Genomic DNA, 27404 nt, shown 5'->3' on the forward strand with positions numbered 1-27404 from the left:
CGGGCCGGGCTGGGCCGGGAGCGCCTCGCCGCCAGGGGCGCGGGCTGCCCTCGCTCGGCGCTCGGCGCTCGGCGCCCGCCGCCGCCCCGCGCCCGCTGACAGCCGCCCGCAGCCGCCATTTAACCCTGCTGCCGCCGCCGCCCCGGGCAGGGAGCGCCCGCCCGCTCCCCGGGCAGCGCCGGCGCCGTCTCCTCCGCGGGAAGGACCGCGCTCTATCCCCGAGCCGCCGGCCGCTCTGCCGGGCGTGGAGGTGAGCGCGGGGCGGGCGCGGGGGAACCGAGCCCGGGGGTCCCGGGGCGCTGGGTGCCGAGGGGTGGGGCGGGAGGAGCCCGGGCTGCCCCGGGCCCGGAGCCGGCGCGGAACCGGCGGGCACGGGCGGGGAGAGCCGTCGGTCGGAGCGAGCGGTGCCGCGGGATCGCGCCGTGACGCGCGGTCCTGGCGGTGTTTTAAAGCGCCGTGTGCCGGCAGGTCCCGGGTTTGCGGGAGGTGTTTTAAGGCACCGTGTGCCGGCAGGTCCCGGGTTTGCGGGAGGTGTTTTAAGGCACCGTGTGCCGGCAGGTCCCGGGTTTGCCCCTGCCCGGTATTCCCTGTGGTCGCCTCTGCCCCGGAGGCAGCGGCCGTCCCGCCCGGAGCCCCGGCGCTCCAGCGCTCTCGAAGTGCCTGGAGCATCGGCACGGGGAGCGACCGCCCGGGTTCCTCGCCGGAGTCCGTGATAGGTAGGAGTAATTTTAGTGTTTTTGACTATGTTTGGTGATTCCTATGTCAGTTGCTAGACCGGTTGAAACAGTGTGAGTACAAGGCAAACAGGGTAAAGCGTAGGAGAAAGCCTCCTAATTCTCTTTGTAATACTGATACTTCATGGTATTTCAGACCTGCTTCTCCAAAAAAACTTGTGATTGTATCAGCTGTGCCATATATGTTCTCCATACGATGATCTTCGTTATAAACTCCACCAAAAGGGGAATTCCAGGAACAGTGGACAGTATATATCTTTTTTTAAAAGAAACTCTGAAGGGGAAAGGAGAGAATGAATGACTGAATTTCTTTACTTATGCCATAAGCTCTCATCTGATGTATTTAATTCTTTCCATTCTTTATTGATTATTTCTCGAACACCTTCCCATATCTCTTTATGCTTAATAAAGTTATTTTTTACTGTACATTATCCAAAGTAAATATCATCCCTATACTCTGTCTATTGTAAGCCCTTCGGTTTCAAAGGACAGATGTTGCTGGCCAGCATGCTCTTGAATTGCTGTTAATATCAAAAGGAGCTGAGAGATCCCAGGATTTTGTGAGATCTGACACTAAATATTAATGAAAATAGGCTTTACCAGCTAACTGTTGTTTTTTTTTTCTTGCACACAGAGGACCTGGTGCTGTCAGTTTCAGCCTAGTGAATTTAGATGCATAATTTTAATAAAGTCATTATCTGATAGCAATGTAAAATTGTCAGATGTGTAAATAAGAATGAAAGATGGCTTTGAGGATGTCAGCTCCAGCCCCCTGCTGTGGCAGACATCACATAGACACTTTCCTGGCTAAACTAAATATCTTCTGAGAAGTGGCATATTTTTGGCCCTGACCACTCTGGCTGGTCAGCAGTGATTAGATTTTGATAAAATATGATGCATAGTCGAGGTGTTCTCTCTTTACTGTCAAAGTGGAGAAATTATATGGGAGGTTTTGAAATTCCCAGCAGGTGGTATTGCTTCAATAGCTGCCTAATCCCATTGCAATAAGCATATGATGGTTGAAAATAATTAATCTCTTTTCCAACATACAGATAAAATATGAAGAAATCCGTAAATCTGAGGAAATGTTGCAGATACACATTTCTTTTTGCTGTTAGTGCTGCTTGTGAAATGTAGGGAGGATTTAGGGACTTCCAGGCTTTTTCTGTCTGTAGCCTGTTTTGCTGACAGCTTCTCATACAGAGCCAGAACTGTGCAGATTTTGGGTTGCAAATACAATTGAAAAATGTTTACTAGTGAACAGCTATAAAGGATTTTTTTTTTTCTCCCTAGTTCCAGTAAGTATCCAGACCCTGGCTGGTCCATAGAGTGCCTGGGGTGGGTGCTGCTGCCAGGGGCAGTGATTGGGGCAGGTTGGTTCCAAGAGGATCCCTCCTCAGCCTGACACCATACTGCCCCCACACACACTCCTTCCTTCCTCAAGCCCTTCTCCTACCTGCTCTCACAGGTGCCCTAAGCCAGGGGGGTTCTGTGCCATGGCTGGGTCCACCTTCACCTGCAGCTGTGGGGGTGGTGGGACAAGGAGAGAGCATCTCTTCTCTGTGCTCAGGGGAGAGATGAGCAAGAACAGACCTGTTTCTGAGGGAGGGTGTGAACCAGGGCAGGGGAGGGCTCAGCTCTTGGTGGGGATTTGCAGAGAGGGAGAGGACTGAGGGTATTTGTGGGTAGGCAAAATATGGGATCCATCAGTGGCACTTCCTTTGCATGAATGAGGCTCCGGAGCACAGAGGTTTTGAGTGCCATGGATTTGTGTTCTCATTAAACTCCATGCTTGGTCATGGAGTGTGTGATTAATTCCTGATGGCCCTTTCTTAACTACAAGGGTTATTTGCCTCTCATCTCCCTAATGAAGGGGAGCAGGCACTGAATGCTGTGCTGTTGCAGTTGGTGAAGGTGGTAGCTGCTAAATCAGCAGGTGACAGCTCTCAGAAGAGGTGGCTGGTGTCTGAAATGTCGTGTCTGTGCTGCAGCCTTGGATACTGCTGCACAAATACTAGGAGTCATGAATCCAGTTGGCTTGGAGTTTTTTGTTGGCTTGGTTAGTTCGGTTTATTTTAGGTTTTTGTGTAAAACCAAAATGATCCCAATATACTTTATGGTTTTAATGATGTAGGGAAATAGGGACTTTTTTAATAGATTAATATATGTGATTCTAATAAGGAATACTATAGGGTATTCTTTATTTGCAAAAAATATTATAAGTATTTGCAAAAAATATTATAAGTATATTTTGCAAATATTATAAGTATTTGCAAAAAATACTTATAAGTATATAAGTATTATAATTATAATTATAATTTCAAATTTCACATTCAGCTCTTACATGATTCGTGACACTGTGGTGCCTGCAAACCTCACGGCTGATGAGGATTTATTCTTGTAGCCCCCACAGCAGATAGTGAGGTACAGTCTCCATTGGAGAGCTATGCCACAGGAAAACTAAGAGATGTGACCAAGATAGCACAGGAAATCTGCTGCAGAGCAGGGACTCAAAGCTTTCCCGTGTCATTTGCGTTGCACACAAGCCTCTTGGTCTTTGCTTCCAAAGCGCTTTATGGCTTATGCCCTCCTCATCTGTCATTTTAAATTCCCTTTGGAGAGGAAGTCTTCCACTTCCAATCAGCCCATTACATGTCTCTTGGAAGAAGAAAGCATCTTTTTATGTTGCTGTGCTTCTGCTGCATTTTGCACAATAGAGGCTCAGTTCATGCTTGTCCATGAGAGCAATAAATTAAAAAAGCCAATTATTTGAAGTCTGATAGCTTTCTCCGTTCATCATTTTTCATCTCATTAAGTTAATGAACTTGAGGTAGGAGATCTGAATAGAGTAGAAACCATATAAATGTACTGTCTGCTTCAAAAAGCAAAATGTTATATGAGTGTGAAAAGAGGAAGAATATTTGAGCAGAGGGCAAATATATGGAGAATTTGGAAGAAGACCTAAATATGAGAAGAAATCTAGGAAGAAATTGGCTTAGAGAAGATAGAGAGGAGTGGGGAAAATTCTGAACTGAACTTAGAGGTCAGTGTAAGGCCTGTCCAAAATTGAGATGAAGGCAAATGGAAGGAAAAGTGAAGGAGGAGAAAGGAACAAATCTGTGCAGAAAGAGAGGAGTACAGTGCCACTAGTACATCAGAAATGGGCTGGCCATCCTTGCATTTAGAGATGTTGTTGGAATTCGGCTAGCAAAGGTGCGAAAGCTCAGGGAGGCTTCGTGGAGCACTTTAATTGGAGCTTTGCTCAAAGGTTGGGCTGCGCTGCAGCCGGTAGCCTGAAGTAGCTGTATGTGTGTGAGGTGGAAGGGCTCCTGCTGCAATCCAGCTGCTGCAGAGGCGTGCAGAGGGTGAAGTAGCCCCGGGCTAGGCTTCCAGAGGTACCTGATCTCACTAATTGGAAGTTAGTTTTGGTACAGTTTCAAATACTCCAGTTCTAGCCTGGGTGTTACCCGCGCTGCATGCCGGAATCTTTTCCCAAGTGAGCGAAGATAATGCAGCAGGAAGGGTGAGAGGGAAGGAGGTTTTGGTGTGACGAATGATTGGTGTTACCGAAACACCCAAGGGCTCTCTGGCGCTGGGCTCCATCCGCGGGCTTGGTTAGAAAGAGTCTCTGTCCTGAAAAGTCTTTGCTATAAATACAGAGTGTGAAAGATAGGGTGGAGAGGAGGGGAGCAGATTAATGCTGCAGTTTGCTGACATTATGTCTGGCAGTGGCAGGAATAGGAACAGAAGTCAGGTCTGGTTCCTGTGCCTCCCGCTGGTGCCCTGTCTCATGAACCACGCTGCTTTTTCCTCCGTTGGGCTGAGGTGCAAATTAAGATATAAGGCAACTACCTCAAGAGTGCTCTCCTACACAGGCTTTTTTCTTTTTTCCTGAGCATTTATTCTCCCTTCCATAGCTTCATTTCCTCTGTGCAGTGTGTTGCTCATTAGACTCAGATTAGGATTATTTGAATTTCATCCATCAAGTGTGACTTTCTGAAAGAAGTGTTTGTAAAAGCCATTTGAAGAATCTGCAGCAAGGAAAACTAGGAATGGAAAGGACCCATCAAAGTCATCCACCACAATCACAGTAGTGGCACACTGATCAATTTTCCCTCACTTTATTCCAAGGCAGTTTACAGCAATGCCGCATACCTTCTGTTTTCTTTGATCAGTTAACGCTAGAGGTCCAGACATCTATCACAATTATTTTTTTTAAAAACAAAACCTGCTTTTTCTTCTTCGGACAGCTTTGATTCCTCGTTTGGATTAGCTGATTAGTGATCAATACCGATCCAGGCAAGGAGCGATGCTCCGCCGGGGCAGTGCGGGAGCGGCTGTCCCTGGGGCACGCTGCCTCCCGCCGCCCTCCGGCAGCAGCCGCCCCTCTCCTGAGGCACAAGGTTTCTCTTCCTGTCATTTACAGCGGATCAAGTGAAATTGAGGGTGGTGGCGGTATCGCTGTCCCTATCTAATGCTTTCTGGAGCCCTGTCAAGTTCCTGGGCCAGATGATGATTATTCCTTTCAGATATGTGCAGCTATTATTGTAATGGGCTTTTACCGAGCAAGGCTGTGCTGCTATTCTCTTCTTAGAAATTATTCTCTCCTGGCACTTGGCACAGAGAGCAGTTCAAAAAGCTTTCAAGTAACACGTCTGCTGCCTCTTAGTTCAACAAGCCAGGCAGTGTAATTGTTGAAATATCTTATTTGTGATTCCTAAAGACATGTATGATCTTTGCCATACTTGGTTCCCATATTTTACTGTTATCCTCCACAGTTTTGTTCATTCCTAACTTCTGCCTGCTCCAGTGCCAGATTTCTCATAAAATTAGCTTGTAAACTTAATGGATCAAGACCTTTCTTGCATGTTTGTGTGATGGTAAGCACAGTGACTCTGACCTACAGGTGCTCCTGTGAAACACAGGAGAGCAATTCTTCTGTTTTGAAATGGCCTCTAAGTAGATTTTTTCTTTTTTTTAGATTCCCTCCTACTTACGTTTCTGAGGGAAATTGTTTGGTTTCGCTGCTATCACTGTGTTTCCAACCTATTTTATCTAATTGTTATGAGACTCATAAAGTCTGATTTAAACCACATGGATGTAAACCTGGGAAACTTGGGAAAAGAAGTAGATTTGGCTTAGCAAAGGCTGTAGGGAATGTAAACTTTAAAAATTATGGAGGAAAAAGTGAAAGTTAGCACCTTCTCCATCTGATCACTTGGAATCACATAAAAAGCAGTAATAGATCTTTTATACATCTGGTAAAAGTGAGAGTACTAAGTGTATTACTAGACCTGAATAACAGAGTTTGATGACCACAAAGGTAGTTTGTTGTTGAGTTGCTTTCTTGCTTGAAAGCAGCTGACAAACAATATGAATTGTGTACCAGCAATAAATCTCCAATATCGGTATGTGCTGAGCTCAGAGTAATATTTTGTATAAAATACTCGTTATTTTGTTATTTTGAACCTTAGTCATACTATATCCACAGCAGCAGTTCCTGCAGTGCAAAGATAAAATTGTTGCTATCTGCCTTTGTTCTGGCTCAGGAGTTGCATTTCAGGATGGAAAATTATTGTACAGTGAGTTGTAGCTGTGCTTATTCAGATGCATTGATGCAGTGTAAGTAATTGTTAGGTAAATGAGAGAAATGTTAATTAATAGTTTTGTTTTTTTTTTTTTTTACTTATTAATGGTATGTCTTTCTTCTTGTATTTGATGAGCAAAGTTGACACAGCTGTAATGTTTTAACTTTTAGGTGTTCTTGGAAAACGTGCTGGCACTTTGGAGCTGAAAAAGGACATGAGGAGTAAAAGGACCCAGAAACTCACTGGTCAGAATGAAACAGATGTTGAAAGATTTTTCAAATCTATTGTTAGTAGTGCTCTGTGACTATGGTGAGTATCAGAGCTGTCAAGGAAAAATTGCAATGATGTGCATTCACAAGGTGGCTTGGAATGGTGATGTTTTCATGTAATCTGTGGAAATGAAATGGTACAGAAGCCACCACTGATAGGCACAGAATTTAATCTAGATCTTACGCAATAGTTAGGTGGAAAATGCAACTTGTATGAACTGCCCCTTTAGATCAGTGTCAGAGCCTTTCCTGATGCAAATTTCCTCAGAAATAAGTGAGATAAATTAACAAATTTCCATGAGCATCAAGGGACAGGCTGTGCATAGGCAGTAACTGGAACTCTGCTCTCTTGTAAGACTTATATTTCATAATATTTAATGAACATCATGGAAGATAGGCCTGGTTTAGGTATCCATAGTAGGATGGGTGGAAATGTGCACAGATCTGCCTATTTCTCTCCATTACTAGAAAAGGAGCCTGGGTGCTTGTCACATATGTAAGCATCTACAGTACACCCAACCTCCTATGGCTGAGTGAGCCCTCATCTGGAGGATCTAAGCTGCTACCCAGAGAACTTTTGAGTACAACAGAGGTGTTCTTTCCTCTGATTTTATAGGAAGCCACAGGATGATGTTCATACTCATTCAATCTTAGTCACATAAAATTAGTCAGGTAGTCAGAGACAGTCTTGTTTGAGTAGTCCATGCACAAATCCATACATACTGAAAGCAGCTCTTACCCATCTGCAACTGAGATGTGTAGAATGAAAAAGCACCTCGTTCTCACCATCAGCTGTCAGGGGAAAGTTAGACATCCTAAGTTCTAGTCAGAAATCTGCAAGATGTCTACAAGCTAAGGAACATCATATGTATAGTGTCTTATCCTTTCCAAAAATGTACTAAGTAGGAAATACGTTTGCAAATTACTTTCTTATTGCAGAGTGAACTAGAAATTCTGAAATTGGGACTCTTAATTCCTAAGCAATTCATAGTGTTCTAGAAAATTTCATTCCTAGTTTAAAAGCCAGTGTTGTTCTGACAGCTGCAGTGCATTGTCAAATCACTCTGAAGGATTAAGCTGTTCACTGCATAAATAAGTGCAGTGTGGAAAACATGGAAAAATACGTGGTTAATCCCCACTTATGGAATGAGCTGTAGCACCAAACAGCTGAAGATGTCTTACAAAAGAGAGAAATGGACAAAAACGTATGCAGTTTACTGTCTTTGCATAAGCGAGAAAAATCTGATTATAAGTAATGACTGAATAGTAAATATGCAACTCATTCCTCTGTGCATCCTCCTGCTGCAGAGCAAGGGATCCCTGAAAGATGTAGAGAACCTAGAATTGCCATATTTTAGATGAATTTGGTTCTAGTAGAAGTAAAGACTCTTGTCTATGGCTTTTAGTACCATTTCTTGTTTTAATAAGAAAGCTAAGCAACCCAGGTAGATAACACTGCACTGAGTAGGTAACACAATGAAGGTAAGTATTAAATTCACTAGAGTCAGGCTGGATGTGAATGATTACAATGTTCACTGGTTCTTGGTTAGCCAGTCCTGTAGACATTCACAACTGGTTGACTCAGAGGTAAAAACTATTATTCATGAACTTTATAGAGCAAGTAATTACAAGGTGCAGTTAATGAGCTAAATATCTGCAGCAAACTTTAGGTGCATCAACTTTCTTCTTACTTCCAGTTAAAGAGAAGCCCACAATTCAGAAAATAGCTTCCAAACAGTTCTGCATATATGTATCTTTAAATATTAATATGTACATAGATTTTAAATAACTATTTCACTTATATAGATCTCTCACTATTTTTTAAGTGATCCAGTAAGCTCTGGAAAATTACTGAAGTATTATAAAAAGCCCTAGCATCCAACTAAACTGTATTCTCATTTCTTGTCAGTTTTACTGATCTTTTTGTTCTACTTAGTTCTGTATTACCAATGATTGACAAGCCAACAGCCAACCCAAGTTGGCTTAAAAACACTTAAAAATAAATAACTATCTGAATAGCACCCTCAGAAGAGGAGGTAATTCTTCTTGCTCAGTGAAAACAAGGACCTTGCTTTGAATCTTTTAAAGTGTGAATTCTTACAAAGACTCCTCTGCAGGTTGTTGGTACCACTGCCTGACTCCTTTTAATGGGAGACCATTGTAATGACAATGAAAGTTATACAAATACCTTGAAAGATGCCCCTGACTGGCTGTCTAAATGACTGGGACTAAGCTTTGGCCCATGGCAGTCATGGATGTGTAGGTTGGAGGGCAACTAAAGGAGCTTGCAGTGGAAGCTGGCTCTTTCTGACTGCTGTTTTTTGGAGCATTGTAAAAAACTGCTATGTGGGCTGTCCAAAAGTGCAAAGTTCTTGTTTACCAAACTGGGGGAAAGGATGCTGTGAACTGGGGTGCACCAGCCAGAGCTCTGCAGTGCTGTAACAGCTCACTTCCTGAGTGATCTGCACTTAGGGTTGATGGACTGCTCCGTGGCAGTCCTCTGCTCTCCTTCTTGTCCTTCCTCCCAACATACAGAGTGGTGTTACTCCTCATCTCAGCCATTCCAAATAAAAAACTCTGCAAGAAGGTCAAGACAGTTGTAAAAGAGAGTAAGGACAATAAAACAGTATGTACAAACACCAGCTTTTCATTACTATCACTTAAATGTTTCTGTTTTATAGTTAAAGCTTAAAATTGAAATTTTTCATGCTGGGTTTTTGCCATGGTGTGATCTCCTTTTCCTTTAATGCTTCAGCTACATTGAATCTAGCTGATTCCCATGTAAAGAAATGCATAATTTTGCCCACTATCAAAGAAACAAAGCCCCAGCAACTCACAGCCCTTTCTGGGAAATTGGGAAACTCTAGCACAGCTGTGGGTACTTCACCTTTGTTAGAGTGTTCACAATGGCCTGGAACATGCTTAATGCTGTCCTTATAAAGAGTCTGGATCTAAATCCTTCCAGATGACTTAACCATGAGATTCTCTGAAGGATTAAGTGTACCCCAACTCCCACCACCTCTTCTTGCCAGCCCCATACAACACTGTACATGCTCCAGCCCAGGGCAAGAACTCCCCAGCATTATTGGACTCAAGAGTTGATTGTCCTGTGCTCTCTGATGGCTGGGCAAGGAAGGTGGGAGTCTGCCAGAGAGTTAATCACAGGCACAAGGAATAGCAGAAAGTGAAAGAGCTATAAGGTAGAGATGAGGGCAGGAGTTTGAAGAAGTGTGGTAACAATAATGAAGTTGGGCTGGTACCTAAGAGATACTGAAAGTAGATGGTGGTAGGAATGGGACTGTAAAATATAGGCAGGCACATGTGACAGAGCCAAAACAAGAGGAGCAAAGAGAAAGTGTTGCTGGGCAGTTCAGAGAGACATTTTTCACAGGTTTAGGGTGTGTCTCTTACTCTCTGAGTGTCCAAGTTGAGATCAAGTTTACTGTGGTGCCATGTGCTCACCACAGCTGCAATGAACAGGGTCCTGCTTTGAATGTCTGAAAGACCATTGTATTTAAAATCAGGTCCTAACTTTCACAGCACCACAATTAGTTGATAGTTGACAGTTTTTATCTTCATGCCTGTGCCTTGGTTCCTAACACACTAAACAAGAATAGTGACCTCATATTTCAGGGATATTAGAAGGATAAAGTCATTAATATTTCTATTGCACTAATACATTACAGTAAGAGCACAATAGAAGAGTCCACTGGGGAAATGAATAATTCTGTGTTATCAGGATGGATTTTGGATGGTGTGCAGTCAATAATACATAGGACCACCAACAGAAGAATGAGAACAAAAGAACCCTCTGGTAATGAGTACTGTCCATCTGCCAAATGAAGCAGTGTCTCGTGGAAATGCAAATGAAAGACTTGAGTTATAGTATATACATGTAAGAGTATATGTACAATGTATATGTGTAAGGCTGTGCATGCCACCTTTACTCTGACTTTATGTATGTGGTTGGAGCTGGTTATTTTAAGGACATGTTATAGCTGGTGGCAAGTAATAGGCTCTTTTTTTTCTAGTGCACACTGTACCCTGCCCAGATGTAAATGTCTATACCCAGTCAGATGAATTTCTTCCTGAAAATTTTTCCTGCTGAGAGGAAAGTGAATCCAAGGTGACTAACTCAAATTGAAGCTTAGAGTAGTAGGCGTCTAATATTATGTGAGATGAGTCCTGCTACTCCTGACTGCTGAGTGCTTGCCTTGGCAGTTGCAGTGTTTTTCCAGGAAAGCTTTCTTTGAGGTAATCTTGAGACATGTGTAACAGATTTAACAAGTCAAAGTATTGTTAGTTGATACTACTTATGAAAGGATTGCTTTAACTGAAGTTTTGCACTTGTGTGGCACCTTCCATCCAAGACTCAGAAGCCTTTCCTCAGACAATTAATTAAATAAAGATGTCTTACAGCACATTCTGTATCTAGAATAGATGTATGCAGTTCCTATTTTTCAGATAACCTTTCTGTGTCTGAAATCCTTAAGGTTCAAGCAACACAGAGAAAGTAGCTGAGCTAAGAACGGAAATGTGATCTTCCCAATTTATTGCTTTAGATATCATCACTAGTTGCAGCATGCCTCAGGATAATTTGGCAACTTGCACAAACATGGTCATGCAAGAAGTGAATTTGAAAAGACTGCGCCATTTATAATGAAATGATGTCATTTAGACATGTTGCACCACATCTGAGACTTGAAAAGTGCTGCAGTCACCATCACTGTTATTTTCAGCTCTTTCACTCAAATGTCTGCAATGCAAATGAGCAAAATGAAAGATTCATAAGACAGAGCAAGAGAAAAGGCTTCAAAAAGCATCATGCAGACTTCCTATTCTGTTTAACTTGGGGGATATTTTTCATCTGTCTGTATAAGAAACCACTGTACATTTTTTGCTAAATTACCGCTGAAGCTGAAAAACAGCTGGCCTCTGTGAAGCGGAGTTTAAGAATCTATAAGTGAAAGAAGTTGGAAAGTTTGAGAATCTATTCTGCTAAATTTTCTGTTAATCTTTTGGGTGGTTTTTGGTTCACTTTAAAATACTGGGTTTTGCCTTCGTGAACATGTTACTGCAGTAGACTTTGAGCTGCTCCAAATCACATCCCTGCACAGAACAGAGCTGTTGAGCTCTAACTGCTGTATCTAGAACCTTTACTTTTTTGTGATCTGGCTCACTTTAAAAAGATTGAGAATCCCTTTTAATATCCATTTTTGAAATATTTGCTTGCTTCCATAGGAATGATCACTTATCTGTTTCTTAATACTGTTGTGGAATTTTTTCTTTTAGTTCTCGGCGAAGTGGAGTATCTCCTGTTGGAGCACCCGGATCATGTAGCCTTCAGCAATGACACAGTGTCTGTGGAATATCAGTACTACAGTGGTGGTAATGTGACAGCAGAGCCTGTGTCCATCCTTTTACTGGATGCCAGCACCAGTGAGATAATTGCAAGAAAACTACTTCCAGCAAATCAGTCCCAGGGGACGGTGGCATTTGAGTGTTTCCATTTCAACAGTGCTGGTGATTTCTTGTTCAGAATGGTTTCTCCCAGTGACAACAGCAGTGCTGCCCAATGGAGCAGAAGCACCGTGTCCACCCTCCATGTGGAATGGCCTGTATTTCACATTGATTTGAACAGGAGTTCAGAAGTGCTTGGGAACTCCCTTCAGGTTGGACTTTTTACAAACGAGCAGTTATGCGCCATGAACAAGACTGTGATTTCACTGGATGTGATATTCACCAGCACCCTTTATGAATTCAGAAGAGTAAGCTCTGATGAGACTCTGGGCATTAGAACTAGCAAAGGAATCCCTCTGTCTAGGTCTCAGTGGGTAGAGTTTGATTGCCCACCCATTGGTCAAGAAATATACATCACTGTATTACTGAAATCGTTAGAAACACATTCTGTCATTGCCTCTATAGGACCTGTAGATCTCCTCCACAAATTTGGATACAGACTGGTTGTGGCAGCAGAACCTACATGCAAAACTTTGGTTCAGGTCTTTGTAATCTCTCCACCATGCACTTCTATCAGTGGAAAAATTGTTGTTTATAAAGAGGCTCTCAAGCATCCAATTCAAAGAACAGCTTGGCTGTATGAAAACACCCTTCGCCCAGGAGACAACAGGACAGAATTTAACTGCACTTTGTTTGATGTGGGGAAGAACAAATACTGCTTTGACCTCCTCAATTTCTCAAACCGAAGCTACTTTCCAGCAAGAGTGAAGGAGTGTATGCTGATCCAAAGGAATATGGGTTTGTACTGATGTTCTTCCTTTTTAGCTAAAATCAGTACTCTTCCCAGCCAGTGTAGGTAATGATTTTGAGCCTCTTGCACCAGACAAAATAGTAGTAATGTCATATGCAGGTGGGAACAAGATAGTCTGTTATGTACAGGAATACACAATAACATTTGGTAACAAGTGCCACTGTGGTTGCACTAAGGCTGTGTTAAGTTAATGCTAGGTACCAGCTAAAACCACTTAGGGCATTCTGAATTATGTACCTATCTAGTCAGGCTGAAAATGAAACGTGTCCCTCCTGGTGAGGTAAGAAGCTACTGCAGTAGATCTGGCCCACTGGAGACTCTAAAGGTAGGATTAGTCTTACCTGCATTTAAGTGTCTAAAAGCCAGGGGCCCAATATTAAGTTATGTAGCTGTTTAGTTAAGAGGCTCTTGCAGGGGTGATTTATGGGTGTTGAACATACAGGGGCTGAATCCTCACACAGGTGTCTTTTTCTCTACTCATTTGGTATAGAGATTTACAGCCTACCTGTTAGATGGTGGGATGAATCAGGATTTGGCTACAGGGAAAGGCAAAGCTGTGTCACTTGGACAGCTGGCGGGATTCTAAGCAGCATTTTGAGAGATTTCTCTGCTGCTTAGAACAGATCAAGGTGCATTTTCTGCCCATGAGGCTTTCTGGCAGATCACAGGTGATATTCATATAGCCAAACCTTTCCTTGAAGGAAAGATTAGAATAGTACTATCTGCCAACTGGGAACTTTGGACCATGATCAAGCATGGTCTGGGAGAGTGCTGGTTGGCAGAAGCCAAAACCATGCATATATTATGCAGCTATAGATTTAGAAGTGGCAGTCCATGGTTTGACAGTCTGCAAACAGTTGCATGGCAGAGGAAACAGATGAGCCAAATACACTTCTCATCATTTATTTGTGGAAGGCAGCCACAGAGAGGGATGGGCTGTATGTGCACGAGAGAATTGGGATCGGGTTAGGTTGCATCGCCTACACCCTGGAAGGTCAATGGTATCATTTGAAGCAGACTTGTGTCTATAGGTAATGAATTAGTCTTTTCCAACTGCACACTTCAAAGAGTTTGGATTGAATGGTTTAAGATGTGCATCATTTTCCTCACCTTCCCACTTTGGTTCCCCTGAAATGCAGGCCAAAAAATGGCTGTTGCACTTTACGACAGATATCTGAGAGGGATCATGAGGAAACCAGGAGTGTAGGACATGCTCCAGAGCACACAGTCCCAGACATAGCCTACCTTAATGAGGTTCCTAGCATCATGTGGTCTTATTTCGTGCTATTTCAGAAATTCTAAAACTGTTAGCTATTTAATTAACCCTCTGTAGTAAAAAAGACTCTATTTTCAACACATGCCAAACCCAGTGCGTAGGTCTCTTCATTTTAACTTCCCATCTGCATTCTCTGTTGGCACTCCTTCTCTTCCTTTGGCATAAGAAAGTCTATCTAAAAAAGAATGGAAGTAATTCTCAAGGAAAAAGGAAGAGAGAGTTGTAGTTTTTTTACCTGTACCTGGGTGGTATGTTACACTGGTATGATCTATATAATTACCTTGACAGATAAATCATACCATGTGATATAGATATGATTCTGTGCCCAATATTTAACTGTTTAGTTGATGAGATCTATATAAAGCAATGGTTCCCTGCAGTCTGCTGTTTCCCTGGGTTCCTCAGTAGCCCCATCCTTACAACCACATTCAAAATAATCAGGTTATGCCTCTTGAAGTGCAGAGTTAGGTCAATAGCTGCCAAGTTAAGAATATCACATCTACAAAGCGACGAAAGCGAAGCCACACCACATAGTCGTAAATAAAATGTCAACCTGAAATTAATTAGACTGCAGCACATCTGACTTTGTGCCTGTATCTGTGAGACTTCAAAGCCTGCAGGCAGCGTTTGAAGGGAGCTGGGTGTTCTGGGAGGGGCACATCAGCCTGAAGCCACGACAGACAGAGCGAACCTGCGCTGCCTGTGATGGCCGTCAGCCTCCTGGCTCCTTCAGAAGGAGCTCCCTGGGCCCCTTCCCTGCTGCAGGGCACTGTGAGGTGCCCTGCTTACAGCAGAGCCCAATAGCTGTTTGTGTAAAACATGCTGCAGAGCAGGTGCCTCTCCTCAAGGCTCCTAATTTCTGCTTTGGACTTCCTGAGGTTTAAGGCAAAGAGAGGTGGTAAACCTCTAGTCTGGGCTCCTGTGCAGTGTGGGCCATCATTTTTCCTTCTGTTACCCTGGTGTTGAGCCCCATAGCGAGTCTTTGCATCTGACTGCCACTTACCTTCCAGAGAGTTACCCAGTCTTCTGCTGAAGACACCACAAAACAGACTTTTCTGGTAATTTCTCTCAACACTATGCTCTGATTTATTAATTCTTTTGAAAAGATAAACTTTTTTGTGTGTTTCATAACTAAAGCTAATCTAGCTTCATCCTCTGGTGACTGAATTTTACTCTGCTGCTTTCTGATAGCTGTTACCTATGTACTGTCTTTGCCTCACATCCAGGTCATCTCACTTCTATCAGATTTTATCAGTGTTCTTTTTAACAAACTGAAAAGATTGAGTCTTTAATTGGAAGGCATTTTCTTCAGGATTTGATTAATTTACTGATTCTGTTTGGCTCCTTTTCTGTTATTTTAAACACTCATGTTTATTTGAACACTAGGGTACCAGCTTTGTGTACTGCATTCAGACATCCTTCTCACTGATGCTGCTTGATCAGTAGCACTCTCCCTACCCCAACCCAACCCCTACCTCTGCTTTCATTCCACTGATTGTATTATGCAATTTTCCATAACTTTTGCCCTGTAAACTCCTCTTGAGCTGTTTCAGTATGGCATCTACCATTCTGCAGGTGCAATTTTCCTTCCTTCTTCCTACATTTTTCACTTTGCTGATTTAGGATCTGTTTTCCTTTAATTATCCTAACTTAGCAAGTACCTTATGTTGCTTCATACAACTGCACTATCTGCGTATGTCATTACAGGAGTGACATATTTTCTCAGTAATGGTTTATATTTATTTTCATGTCAACTAGGGAAGCACTGAACCTTATACTAATCCCTTTGGAATCTCTCCAAATGCATTCTCACTCAGTGATGGTTTTCTGTTGACAGTTGCATATCCAATCTGTCACTCAGCCAGTTCTTACTTCATTTAGCATATGCTCTATTGTTATGAAGCAGAGATACTGTTTTGTGAAAGATCAAAGTTCCTAAATCATTGAAATTATCTTCATCCAAACCACAGATGATGAGATAAAAGATTATTTTGCCACATCTATTTTCCATAAATCAGACATGAGTTATATTCCTGATGCTTTGTCAATCCTGCTCTTTACTCCTCATTCAGGCCAAGTTTAGTACAGCCTTTTGGAACAGAAATCTGACTTGTGTTTGAAGTAGGAAGGAGAAAGCTCCTAGTGGCCCTAAGTGGGCCAGGTCAGCAGCTCTTTGAGCCCAGGCCATCAGCTTTGGAAAAAGTGTCACAAAAAACTTACGGTATTCAAGACTGTGAATATATCTATTAAAGGTGGGGAATACATCTGTTAATTGTGAGATAGCACTTGTGCAGTTTTCTGTAGACCCTAACTGGAGAATCAGTGAAAAAATTAACAGTGAGATGTAAGTCACTTTGTTCATCTTGGTGAGCTTTTCACTATTTGACACAGGAATATGCAGCTCATTTTTTTCCCTGGTGTTTGACTGGATTATTGGGATGTCTGAGGTAGGAAACTCTGTTAGATCATTTTATACAGTAGCAGATGCATTGCAGGCTCATTGTTTTCCATGCTTAATCATGTGCTTTGCTCATGTGGGATTTAAGTGTGCCCAGCAGTAAGACTTCTGCTCTTCTTAAAATGTTGTCCCATGCTATAGCCTATATACTGCTTGAAACATTCAGGACAAGATTGATAATATTAATCAGTAATGCTAAAGCACATAAAAAGGTGCATTTTTTCATATTTCTGGTGTTAATTAACTTTCTTTTCCAGTTCTTAGTTACACTCCAGAGACCAATTTCAACTTTTGTGTGACTCACAGTGAAGTCTCTTGCAGCTGCCTACAGCACAAATGAATTTTGTTCATCTGACTTTTGCTAGCTGTCAAAAAAAACCAACTATTGGGATGTTGGCAGGGCATAAAAAATGCACCCATTGCCTGAAAAGGGAAAGAGGAAGGAAAGACCTTCTAAAGAGAAACGTGGTCAGTAAGGGAGGAGAGGAGTAAATGGAGCATCTAGATATCAGGCAGGGATGTACTATTTCTGTCAAATTTTTGCTTCCTGAATAAGGCTGTGTGAATCAGATCTGCTTGTTGGTAGGAAAGTCTGGGAGCAAATTAGCTCTATTGTCTGAATGTGTACCTGGGTTGGGTGTTTATTTAGAAACAGGTATATGCAGGGGATCTGGGTATGCCAGGGCTGGTTTGTACCCCATCCACTTTTCCTGTGTCAGTAAATGCTTCATCTCCACACATTAGGAATAAATCAGTTTTACAGACTCACAGACTCAGCTTCTGGAAAAAAAACACTTTTAGGCTGTGCCTCCCCATTTCTTAACAATTTCTGTTTGTGGGGAAAAGACTAATTTTCCCAGAGTCTAGTATTTCTTTCTTTAAAGGGATCCTTGTCCTTTCATTGTCCAAATTAATCACCTGTTGAAACATGCCACCATTTCAGTGCACCTAGGCTTCCTTGTCCATGGAAGGGTGAGAGGTTGTTTTCCAAGGTCTTGTCTAAACACCAATACAATGTGTGTAAATACATTCTCAGGACCTAAAAACTGATCTCAACTTCCAAAATATCCTGAAGTCTCCTAGTCTAGCATAGCTATTTACATGAACCTGTCAGTAATCAGTGATTTTGTCCCACACCACTGCCTGGTGTAGTGTTCAGGACTGTCATGTGTCAGGGTGGAAGGATGATGCTGAGTGTCCCTTGCTGACTGTGCTGATGGACAGCACTGTGTGCACAAAATCTTGTGAACGTGGAAATCTGAGGGGAGAAATTTATGCAAAGCAATAATTAACACAGTTAATTGCATTTATCTTTCATGTTGGCAGATCTATCAACTGTCAGCTATTTCAAAATAACTCATCAGTTAGATGTTTTCACGTTGATAATTGATTCCTCAATTGTGTGTGAAGAAACCTCACGCTTATTAGAGCTAGTTTGCAGTGCATACCTTCTGGTTTTTCCCCTGGCACTTTCAATCTGTTTGTCTTAAATGGAGGTTAATCATTTCATTTCCTTGGGGGAGAATAAAGTATGCTTCATTTTCTTTTACATTCTGGCAATTGTAGGGGATTGTAGAGCAAGATGCAGGAGTTTAAATCTCCCATCTTTCATGGGAGCTGGAACATTTCTTGATCTCCTGCTGTTTGAGGCATATTTCTTAGCCCCAAAGCTATGGATGCCAAGTGTTTTTACTAAGGAACTCTATACCTTTAGCCAAAGTCCAAGTCAGTGAAAAGTGTCCTGGAGCAATGGGCACATCTTAGGTTTGACGTCAGTGTTGGAAAATTAATTGTCCTAAATGTTGAAACCCACAGGCATCAATGTGGAGACTGTTGAGCACCCTCTGATATCACTAGTGTTAGCACTGGAGGCAATCAGAACCTTTCTGAGTCTGGCTCTGCATCTGACTGTAATTAACAGAAATTTAAATGAGCAGGAAATGCGGAGGGAGGGAAACAAGTTAGCTCACGCACTGGAAATTATGACAGGATCTCACCAAGCTGCTCACACAAAGAGTCTCTAGGTCTACAAGGAGGTAGGTCCTTCAACTAGCCCTTCAGCCAGTGGTGAGAGAAGCTGCTGGGGTCCTTCATGATCCCAGTGTGAAGAAAACTGTTGTGAGATCCTATGATATATAGGATACTATGATACCATGAAGTCTTTTTGAGAAGGCATCAATGACCCCTTGACTGACTATTGATTATGAGCATTGTTTCTTCCTGCCCTCAGTAATAGCTTTACTCACTAACTGATGTGGTTTTGCAAGCTGTCCATGGTCCTTGTGGGATTCCTTATCCCAACAAATTTCCTCAGTGACCTGGTTCTTGTCATCCTCTGATTCCCTTTTCTCTTGACACCATACACTTGCCCCATTTTGCACTTCATTGGGAGCTGACATGGCTGCAAACTGAAGGAGGAGTCTGAAGGCTCAGCCTGCCTTTGGGCTCATCACCAGCTCCAGACACAGAGTGGTGAAAGCAGAGAGGGGCACGAAGAGCACAAAGTGAAACACAGCCTGGCATCTTGGATGTTGCAGTGTTGTGGTGGAGTCAGTGACAAACAGCCGGGGTGGTGACTCGGTGTTGTGTGCGCTTAGACCCGCAGCAGCAGCAGGGTGTCTTGCCATGCCCATCTCTCCTCTGTGTTAGGCCAGGCAGATGCCCTGGGGCATGCAGGCACACAAATGTGTGTGAGTGTGTCCCCACACACTCTACAGCCGTGGCTGGCAGCACGAGTGTCAGCTCAAACTCTGGGGCTCCATCATGCAGTGCAGGTGGGGACCTGCACTGGGAGGGCAGCCCCACTGGTCCTCTTAGGCTGCTCACATTAATGCTGACATGCTCACAAAACTGTGTAGGACAGGGTCCAAAGCAGTTACAATTTCATGTTTATTGAAACACAGCTGTATTTATTCTTCTTAGACACATTTAAAAATAATAACACACTAGGAACAATGCAGCAGTCAATAAAGCATGAAATCATAAAGCAGTTTTCAGTCATGCAACACTCTCTGGTGCTTTGACATCATAACTTGGTTAAGGGCTCTGGGCATGCTGGCAGCAGTAATAAAATTAAAAATCATGCCTTGTGTTGACAGTAGCAACACCATAAATTATCTAAAAGAGAAACATTTAATAATATCAATTTAATATTAAATTAATACAACTTAAAAAAATTTTATTTAGCTGTTTTTCTATTTATCTGTGAGCGGTGAAATGAAGTTAAGTAGTCTATTGTTCTTCTTTCTGTCAAAGTCAACTGACTTATAGGAGCATCCCCAGAGCTTTCATTTTTTAAGATTACACCTGAACTCATGCATTATTTTGGAATTTAAAGTTGTGGGCCTGCCTTAGTGTCACAGCTGTCAGATAGAGGCAGGAATGGTCCCATCTTTCTCTCTCTGGGTTCTCACTGCTGTAAAGCTTGAATGTGGACATCAGTGGATGAGGATGTTGTCTAAGAAAAAGAAGGATTTTATCACACTTTTAAAAAATATGGTGTTAGAACCTGAGTCTGCCTACACTTAAAATAAATAAATAAATGAACAGGCAAAATTTCATTCTGAGTTAATTGCCTAACCATAAGCAATAAAAGAGTAGAGACCTGTAAGTTGTCAGGTGAATGATCGAATGACATGCTTGTGTGCTGAGAAGAAAATAAAGAGTAAACCAATGTTGCCATTTCATTAGGCCTTCTAGGCTTATCATCCTGTCACAGTCATATAAATCAGCAGTAACTGTACTTCAGTCAATCAAGTTATCCTGCTGTAAATGCACTGTTTGTCAGGCAGGAATTGATGAATATATAAATTACCAGTCCACTTCACAGATCTGTGGATTCATTTCTTTTTGCTGTTGTTCCAGGCAGAACCTGCCTGCTGGTTGATTGACCACTGTTTTGCAGGCTGACACTGGGGTGGAAAAAGGAAAACAACAAGTGGAAGCTCTGGCTCATCCCTGGATGCCGCTTGCCTTTTTGGTCTTGCTGTTTGCATTATTTGCTTACTTATTGCTGTTTTTCTCAAAAAGAAGACAAGTAGCTGTATCTTTAGAGGTGGGAGGCAGACACATGCCTCATTGCTGTGATCTTGTGTATTTGCAGAAACGTGGAGCCGGTGGCAGCCCTGGAGCCCGTGCAGTGTCACCTGTGGGGACGGCATCCGGGAGCGCTTCCGAGAGTGCCTCAGCTCCTCTCCAGGAAAAGCAGGCTGTGCTGGATCGCCGAGGGAGACTTCCCTGTGCTCGCTGGAGGAGTGTGTGTGTATGTACCTCTGCTGTCCTCTTCCCCTGCTCATGTGGCTGCCCTGGCAAAAGCAAACTGCAAAGCGGGAACATCCCATCTCTCTTCCAGTCATACTGATTTGGGGGCTGTCACACTCCTGTGGTTGGTGGAGTAGGGCAGGAGACTCTGTGCATTTGATTGTGGGACACTGGATATAGGACTCCAAGGCATAATATTTCTGAATGCCGTGGGTGCAGTGGAAGCAGTTTGAAATCTCCAGGATGGTCAGGGAGTGGAGAAGTCCTGAAAGAGAAATCTTGGGGCTATCAGAACATGTTCAGTTGTGAAAGCAATAGATTCCAGTGGAAACCTATTAAAAAGTTAAAGTCAGTTTAAAAAGGGTGATGGTTCTATCTGGGCCCTGTGGTGTGAGGTTGCCATTCTGTGAGTTTTTTGAGCTGTAATGCCAAGTCTCTCCCTCCTCCAGCCTACCATTGCTGCTGGCCTGTGACAGGGCAGGCCGACTGTTAAAGCCTTTACAAACCTTTACCTATTGGTAACAACTAGCCCCTGCTGACTGGTGGCAAGTGACTGCAGATACAAGGGACCTGAGCCTTTTGTAAGATGGTAGGTGGATTACAACAGCCACATGGCTCCCAGTGAGGCTGGATGAGGCTGTGCCAGCATCACAGTTGAGGGGCATGAGAACTGCCCTCTTTTAGCAGGGTGCTGGTGCTCAGTCTGTGCAAAACTTTTGGTTCTTCCAAATTCGGTGCTGATCCCAAGGGACCACAGAGACCAGAAAGCTGATCTACAAACTCCAGTGTCTTTGTGTTCCACAAGTGCCACAGAGGGTAGGGATGGGGAAGGAAAGATGCCCAGGAGCTGTGCAGGCTCCTAAGATCTCAGACTGTAATTTAACAGGTATTTTAAGCTATTACAAAGTATCAATGCCTTATTCCTTGCTTTCTGCTTGCAAAAGTGCAATGTGTAGAACTGGAATGGAGGCAGCTAAAAAAGGGACAGTTTGGGGACCTGGGGAGCTGTTTAGCATATGGCCACTGCAGTGCTTGTGCCACTGAAAAGGAAAGGACAGCAGGGAGAGAGAATGTGCAGCTGGAGCAGGAAGAGGGGAGAACTATGTTTTTTATGGAAGTGTTGGCTTGAACCAACCAGCTTCAAGGTGTCTGAGGATAAAGACTTCAGAAGTATACAGGCAGGATTGAAATGTGTTATGGAACATAGCAGGAAATTGGTTACATTTAACAAAAGTTTGGGTAAATGGAAAATACTAAAAATTATATTCCATCAAACCAGATATTGCGTGTTGTCAGTTCATGAAGCACTGGGAATGTTTTAATAGGTCTGATGTTTTTAATGACTTGAAAATGCTGGCCATGTTGCTTGTTTAGTAAAGCTGTGAGTGAATGCAGAGAGGAACAACTTAGATGCTTTGGGCCCCCAGCTTAAACCAGCCCTGCTCTAGTTGTCTTCTCTATTCCAGGCTCTCTGAGGCTGCTGTAGGCAGTAATGCCACCACCAAAACACAGTGGGGGGTTGTTAGTGTTTTTCCAAAGGTACTGTTGAGCTGTGGTATCCCATTCCTCCTGTCTATCTGCTGGAGAGGCATATCTGTAAGTATATAATTTGGTTTGGCTCTTTGCTAGCTAGTTTCACTCCCTACCTCTGGAGCTCAGAGGGCAGTCCTGGTGCAGGGGGCTCAGTGGAGGGATTCCCTGCATGCACAGCATGTGCTGGAAACACAGCTTGTGTGTGGACAGGCCTCTGGTGCTTCTCAGAGGGGTCACTCCTCCCGTGCAGCTGTGCAGCTGTAAAAGGTGTATGATGGTTTCCAGCCATCCTGTGCATACTCTGTGCACACACCTGTGGCAGTCTGGCTGGACTGAGCGGGCCTGCACAATCCCTGGATTCCAGGGAGGTCTCTGGGTTAATAAGGAGGGTTAATACATAGAGAGCACAGATGTGAAGGAGGCCTGCATCTGCACCCATTGCTGTGGGATCATCTGGAGGAAATACCTCACTTGTGTCTTGCATGCGGTTTCTAATCCTCCTGCTCCCACATGGGATAGCTTCCTTTACAGAATCACATACATTATTTCATCCCATGGAATCTCAGCTTGCTCAAGAAGTGATTTGACACTGTGACTTTACAGTGTTCATCCACACTGCCTGATCTCAAGCTGAGAGCTTTACCCTTTTCACTCTGGCTGTCTGCAGCTTTCAGAAGAAAACTGATTCTGTTTCCAGCATAACTCTGGAGTCACTAGTCCAGCAGATGGAGCAAATGGCTGAATGAGCAAGGCCAGCATGTGGTGCAGGGGCCAAAGAGGTGCAGGGAGAAGCAAACCATAGGGACCCAGTACTGTTTGGAAGCTCACAGTTCCTTGGTATTTGCTGTGTACTGCAAACAATGCAACACAGCATGCATTACAAGTAGAGAACGGAGTATTTGGAAAATATCCATAAGGAAACATGACTGAGAGAAGGATAAGAAATTAATGAATTACTCTGCTGCAGTGGTGCTGAAAAGTAGCCCTGCCTGCTTCCCTGAGGTCAGCTTGTTCACTCCCTGCTCAGGCATCCAGAACAGCAGTGCTCCAGGCTGTGGCACAGGGGCATTGGACTGAATGCAAGTTTTAGAGATCCTCCTATAAGATTCAGCAGGCAGTGGTCTTGCTTTAAGCTGGTTTCAGGCTCTCAGAGTGACACGAAGATCAAAGTTAATCCAGTGGCAGGATTTTTTAGAGGGTTTGGGATTGTTAGGTAGCCCTGAAATAGGGAAGTGAATCTCATTCCCAACCCAGCACCCTGCAGGTTGTTCTGTAGCAGCCCAAGACCTTCTGGCCTGTGTTCATCAGTGCATTTTTGCATCCTGCCCACCTAACAGCTGCACTACCAGCTTGCTGGTGAGTGTGTGTTCTTCTGAATTATGGGAAGTACATGGTGTCCAGTTCTTGTTATTCTGCAGTCACATTTCCTATTCCTGGACAGTCACTGTGGTGAAGGCAAGAGCACCTGCCAAGTCTTACAGCTGACAATCAGTCTGAGGGAAGGCTTTGGGTTCTGGATAAAACCGGAGACTTGGGCAGGGTTGTTCAGTGGATTTGTTTGAGCTCACAACTTCATGGCCTGCTCTTGTCAACTGCTACTAATTAGCCTTGTCCTCCAACACAATCTTCATGTCTTTATGGAGCTGATGTCTGACCAGAAGAATTTCGGCAGTGCTAACAGATACTAAAATTAGCTACTGGACTAATTAATCCACTTTCAATCATGTTATATTCTGCTCAAGATTGTGCCTGAAATGCTTGAGACATCATTCAGAAAAAGAATTACCAATTTGTCATTGGTTCAGCCATCTGTAATGGGATGGAATGGGCAAGTGAGAGGCTTAAACAAGGCTGTGAACAGCTCTGAAATTGTCACATTACAGGTTAGAATGGAAGTGACCCATAAGGACCATTGAATCCAACTCCCTGCTCCCCCAGGACTACTAAAGCTAAACCATATGACTTAGAGCATTGTCCAGACATTCTGTGAATTCTGGCCATGATGACTTCCCTAGGATGCCTGTCCCAGTGCTAATTATCCTGTCCGTGAAGAAAGGTTTGCAGAGTATTCTTCCCTGTTTGAAATCCCATCTCCATTCCACAACAGAAGGGTATCAATAGTAGAATGCTGGAGAAAGAGCAATGGCATTTTGAAAGCTTGCTGTGGCATGGGAAGGTTTTGTCCTCTGGGACTGTGGTACCAGACAGTGATAGAAGCATCCTCAGAGGACTACTTAAAAAAGTTACATTGCCTCTCCTGATGCTGCCTCTGTCTTCAAACTCATTTCAATTCTCACACCCACTTGAGCTCTCCTAAAACCAGTTTTGAAGTGATACCTGAAATACTAACCTTGAATTATTTTTACCCCCTTTATGTCAATTTTCAAAAGGGAATCTATATGTACTTCATAAAGAAAGGCAAACAGAGTTCCTCCATTTTACAGGGATTTAGGAATACTTTATGGAAAAGGCAGAGCAGGGAAAAATGATAATTACATTTAGAATATCTGTGGGAGCCGTGGTTTAAAGTAAGTATATGTTTGTGCCAGTTTGAAGTCACAAAGTAGTAAGTCATCTCCATCTTCCTGTACTGTATTAATGGCTTCTTTTCCCTGGTAGTAAAGTATCCATCCTCCAATGCCAAAATGCTGCTGCCAGTGGAACTCTGACAGATGTGTGTGCTCTTTCTTACAGCTGTCCAGCCTCCCACCCCACCTTCTGTTCAGCCAGGAGAGGACCAGAAAGCAAATAATATAGTTACCATCACAGGTATCTCACTGTGCTTGTTCATCATCTTTGCCACTGTTCTTATCACGCTCTGGAGGAAGCTCTGCAGAGCTCAGAAATGCAGCACCGCTGTCCGGCGAAACTCCGTCCATTCCCCGGGCTTCCGGAAGAACTCCGACGAGGAGAACATCTGCCAAGGCAACAAGCAGAGGGACAGCTTTGCTGAAGGAGGGGATGCCCCTGTTAACATTCCCCTGACCTACAGGCGAAGCCTCCAGTTTGCCCAGGAAGATGATGCTTCTGGAAGTGAAAACTTTCAGCCAAATGCCCAAAAAATAATCCCTCCAATTTTCAGCTACCGCCTGGCACAGCAGCAGCTGAAAGAGATGAAGAAGAAAGGCCTGACGGAGACCACTAAGGTGTACCATGTCTCTCAGAATCCTCTCACAGACACGGTTCTTGGTGCCACCACCATGCTTCCCCTGAGCGGGGAAAACCAAGAGGAGGCAGCAGCAAACAAATTTCGGATCAAATCTCCATTTCTGGACCAGCCAGTCAGTCAGCCCAAGTTCCTGGGAGAAGGCTCTCACCCTAGGCTGGATTTTCCGTTCTCACAGGCCAATCCTGCAATGAGCCCTACCCAAACCTTGGTAAGAAGAGGTCATTCCAAGCACCAGGATAATAGAGTGGACTTGCCTGAGAGGGGCTCTCACAGAAACTCGCAGTTCAGAAGAACAGCCAGTTTCCATGAAACTAAAAAGGCCAGGCCTTTCAGAGAGAGAAGTATGTCCACTCTCACACCCCGACAGACTCCTCTCTACAACTCCAGGACCAGGACGTGGGAGCAGGGTCTGGAGGACAGGACACGGCCCAAATCAAGAAACGCTAATCCAGTTTGTGAGAAGCTGGATCAGCCCCCCAGTGCTGTGCTGGGCTCTGAACCACAGGGCCACGGCACGAAGCCGCACCACAGGGCGGGTCCCGCGGTGAGGAAGCTGGACCTGGCCACAGACCGCCAGCCTGCCGGCCAGGAGAAGGCAGCTGAGAAGCCTGAGCCCGGCCGAAGTAAGAGGGGCCCTTCACCCAACCCCAAAGGTGTGTGGCGGAAAGAAACAGGCCCAAATGGCAAAGATAATTCCCAGAGAGGCCTGAATGTCAGCCCTGCCCAGAATCGAAGGGACAAGTGCCAGAGCTTCCCCTTGGACCCTGAGTTTGCCTTTTATGACAATTCTACTTTTGGCTTAACGGAGGCAGAGCAGCAGATGATCGACCTCCCTGGGTATTTTGGCTCAAATGAAGAAGATGAAACGAGTACTCTGAGCATTGAGAAGCTGGTGATCTGAGTGACTCATTGCGGCCCTGCAGGAGTGGCGTGCGTGGGAGAGGATCTGCAGGATGGGCTGGCTTCTGGGGGAAGAAAGAGCAGCAGTCATGTTACCTCCACACACAGCAGGAAGGGATAATGCCCCAGGTCTGGCTTGTGGGAACATATTTCTTTCTAATTACTGAAAAGTGCTTTCATATAATTATTTTTTGTATGTATGTGTGTACAAGGCACACAAAGTACCCTGGGAAAGAACGTGTGAGTTAAGGTGTGGCACAGGAATAGCCAGTAGATTTTATTGTGCAAAGCAGTCATGTTTTGTGCATCATACATGATGAGTGCCAGTGACATTTCCCACCTTGTGGACTCTGTACTGGTAGACTGTTAGATACTGAAGCATCCACTGTCCAGCACCCTCAAGCATCTGCCCTGATTAGTGAATCGTTTCCCATCTAGAAAGCACAAAGCTCAAGCTGTGAGCAGTTCTCATCATTTTTCTGATAGTCATCAGTGTTGATTTGTCATTGTTGCTCAGATAACTCATATGGTGGGGAGTTTTTAGCTGATTGCATGAAAGTGCAAACAATTGATGCTAAATTCCTGAGTGAATTTAAAACTGAGGAGGCATTTTCATCATTCAAGACTTTGATATTTTTTTACTGTCAGTATTTATATCAAGAAAACAATGTACAAATATTTGCAGGCAATTAGTACAAAAGGCATGCTACAGGAAGGCAAAGGAAACAGATGATCAGATTTTAGTCCTCACAGAAATGTTACTGCATTTACATTCAAATGTTACTACATATTACCTGTAAAAAGCAGTGAGAGAATTGTTGAATTATGTATCCTTTCCATAGTCATCCTTTCCTTTATTAAAATTTTTAAGTGCAAATATATTGACAGTAATACTACTATGGCAAGCTCAAAATAAATTATGAACAAAACCAGCAAACAAGATTAT

At 43.6% G+C, this 27404-nt stretch overlaps 1 protein-coding gene across 3 annotated transcripts; it reads left to right on the plus strand.

Moving 5' to 3' along the window:
• The first annotated feature begins 73 nt into the window (after positions 1–73).
• Positions 74–27398, plus strand: THSD1 (thrombospondin type 1 domain containing 1). 3 transcript variants are annotated; one of them, XM_079304014.1, is made up of 6 exons: positions 81–250; positions 559–716; positions 6493–6631; positions 11884–12849; positions 20699–20857; positions 25084–27398. In XM_079304014.1, the coding sequence occupies exons 3-6, from the start codon at positions 6574–6576 to the stop codon at positions 26457–26459; spliced, it is 2559 nt and encodes an 852-aa protein (XP_079160140.1). In that variant the 5' UTR covers positions 81–250; positions 559–716; positions 6493–6573; the 3' UTR covers positions 26460–27398. The 3 variants fall into 3 exon arrangements, with proteins under 3 accessions (XP_079160139.1, XP_079160140.1, XP_079160138.1); XM_079304012.1 differs by lacking the exon at positions 81–250 and adding an exon at positions 358–441 and having other exon boundaries at positions 532–716; XM_079304013.1 differs by lacking the exon at positions 559–716 and having other exon boundaries at positions 74–250.
• The last annotated feature ends 6 nt before the right edge of the window (positions 27399–27404 follow it).

Source organism: Erithacus rubecula, assembly GCF_903797595.1.
Source record: "Erithacus rubecula genome assembly, chromosome: 1".
Taxonomy (NCBI): Eukaryota; Metazoa; Chordata; class Aves; order Passeriformes; family Muscicapidae; genus Erithacus; species Erithacus rubecula.

Coding starts and splice junctions, on each gene's coding strand:
- THSD1 (XM_079304013.1), top strand. CDS start 6,574: ATGAAACAGATGTTGAAAGATTTTTCAAATCTATTGTTAGTAGTGCTC. Junction 6,632..11,883: donor AGTAGTGCTCTGTGACTATG/GTGAGTATCAGA, acceptor TTTTTCTTTTAG/TTCTCGGCGAAGTGGAGTAT. Junction 12,850..20,698: donor GCTGATCCAAAGGAATATGG/GTTTGTACTGAT, acceptor GTGTATTTGCAG/AAACGTGGAGCCGGTGGCAG.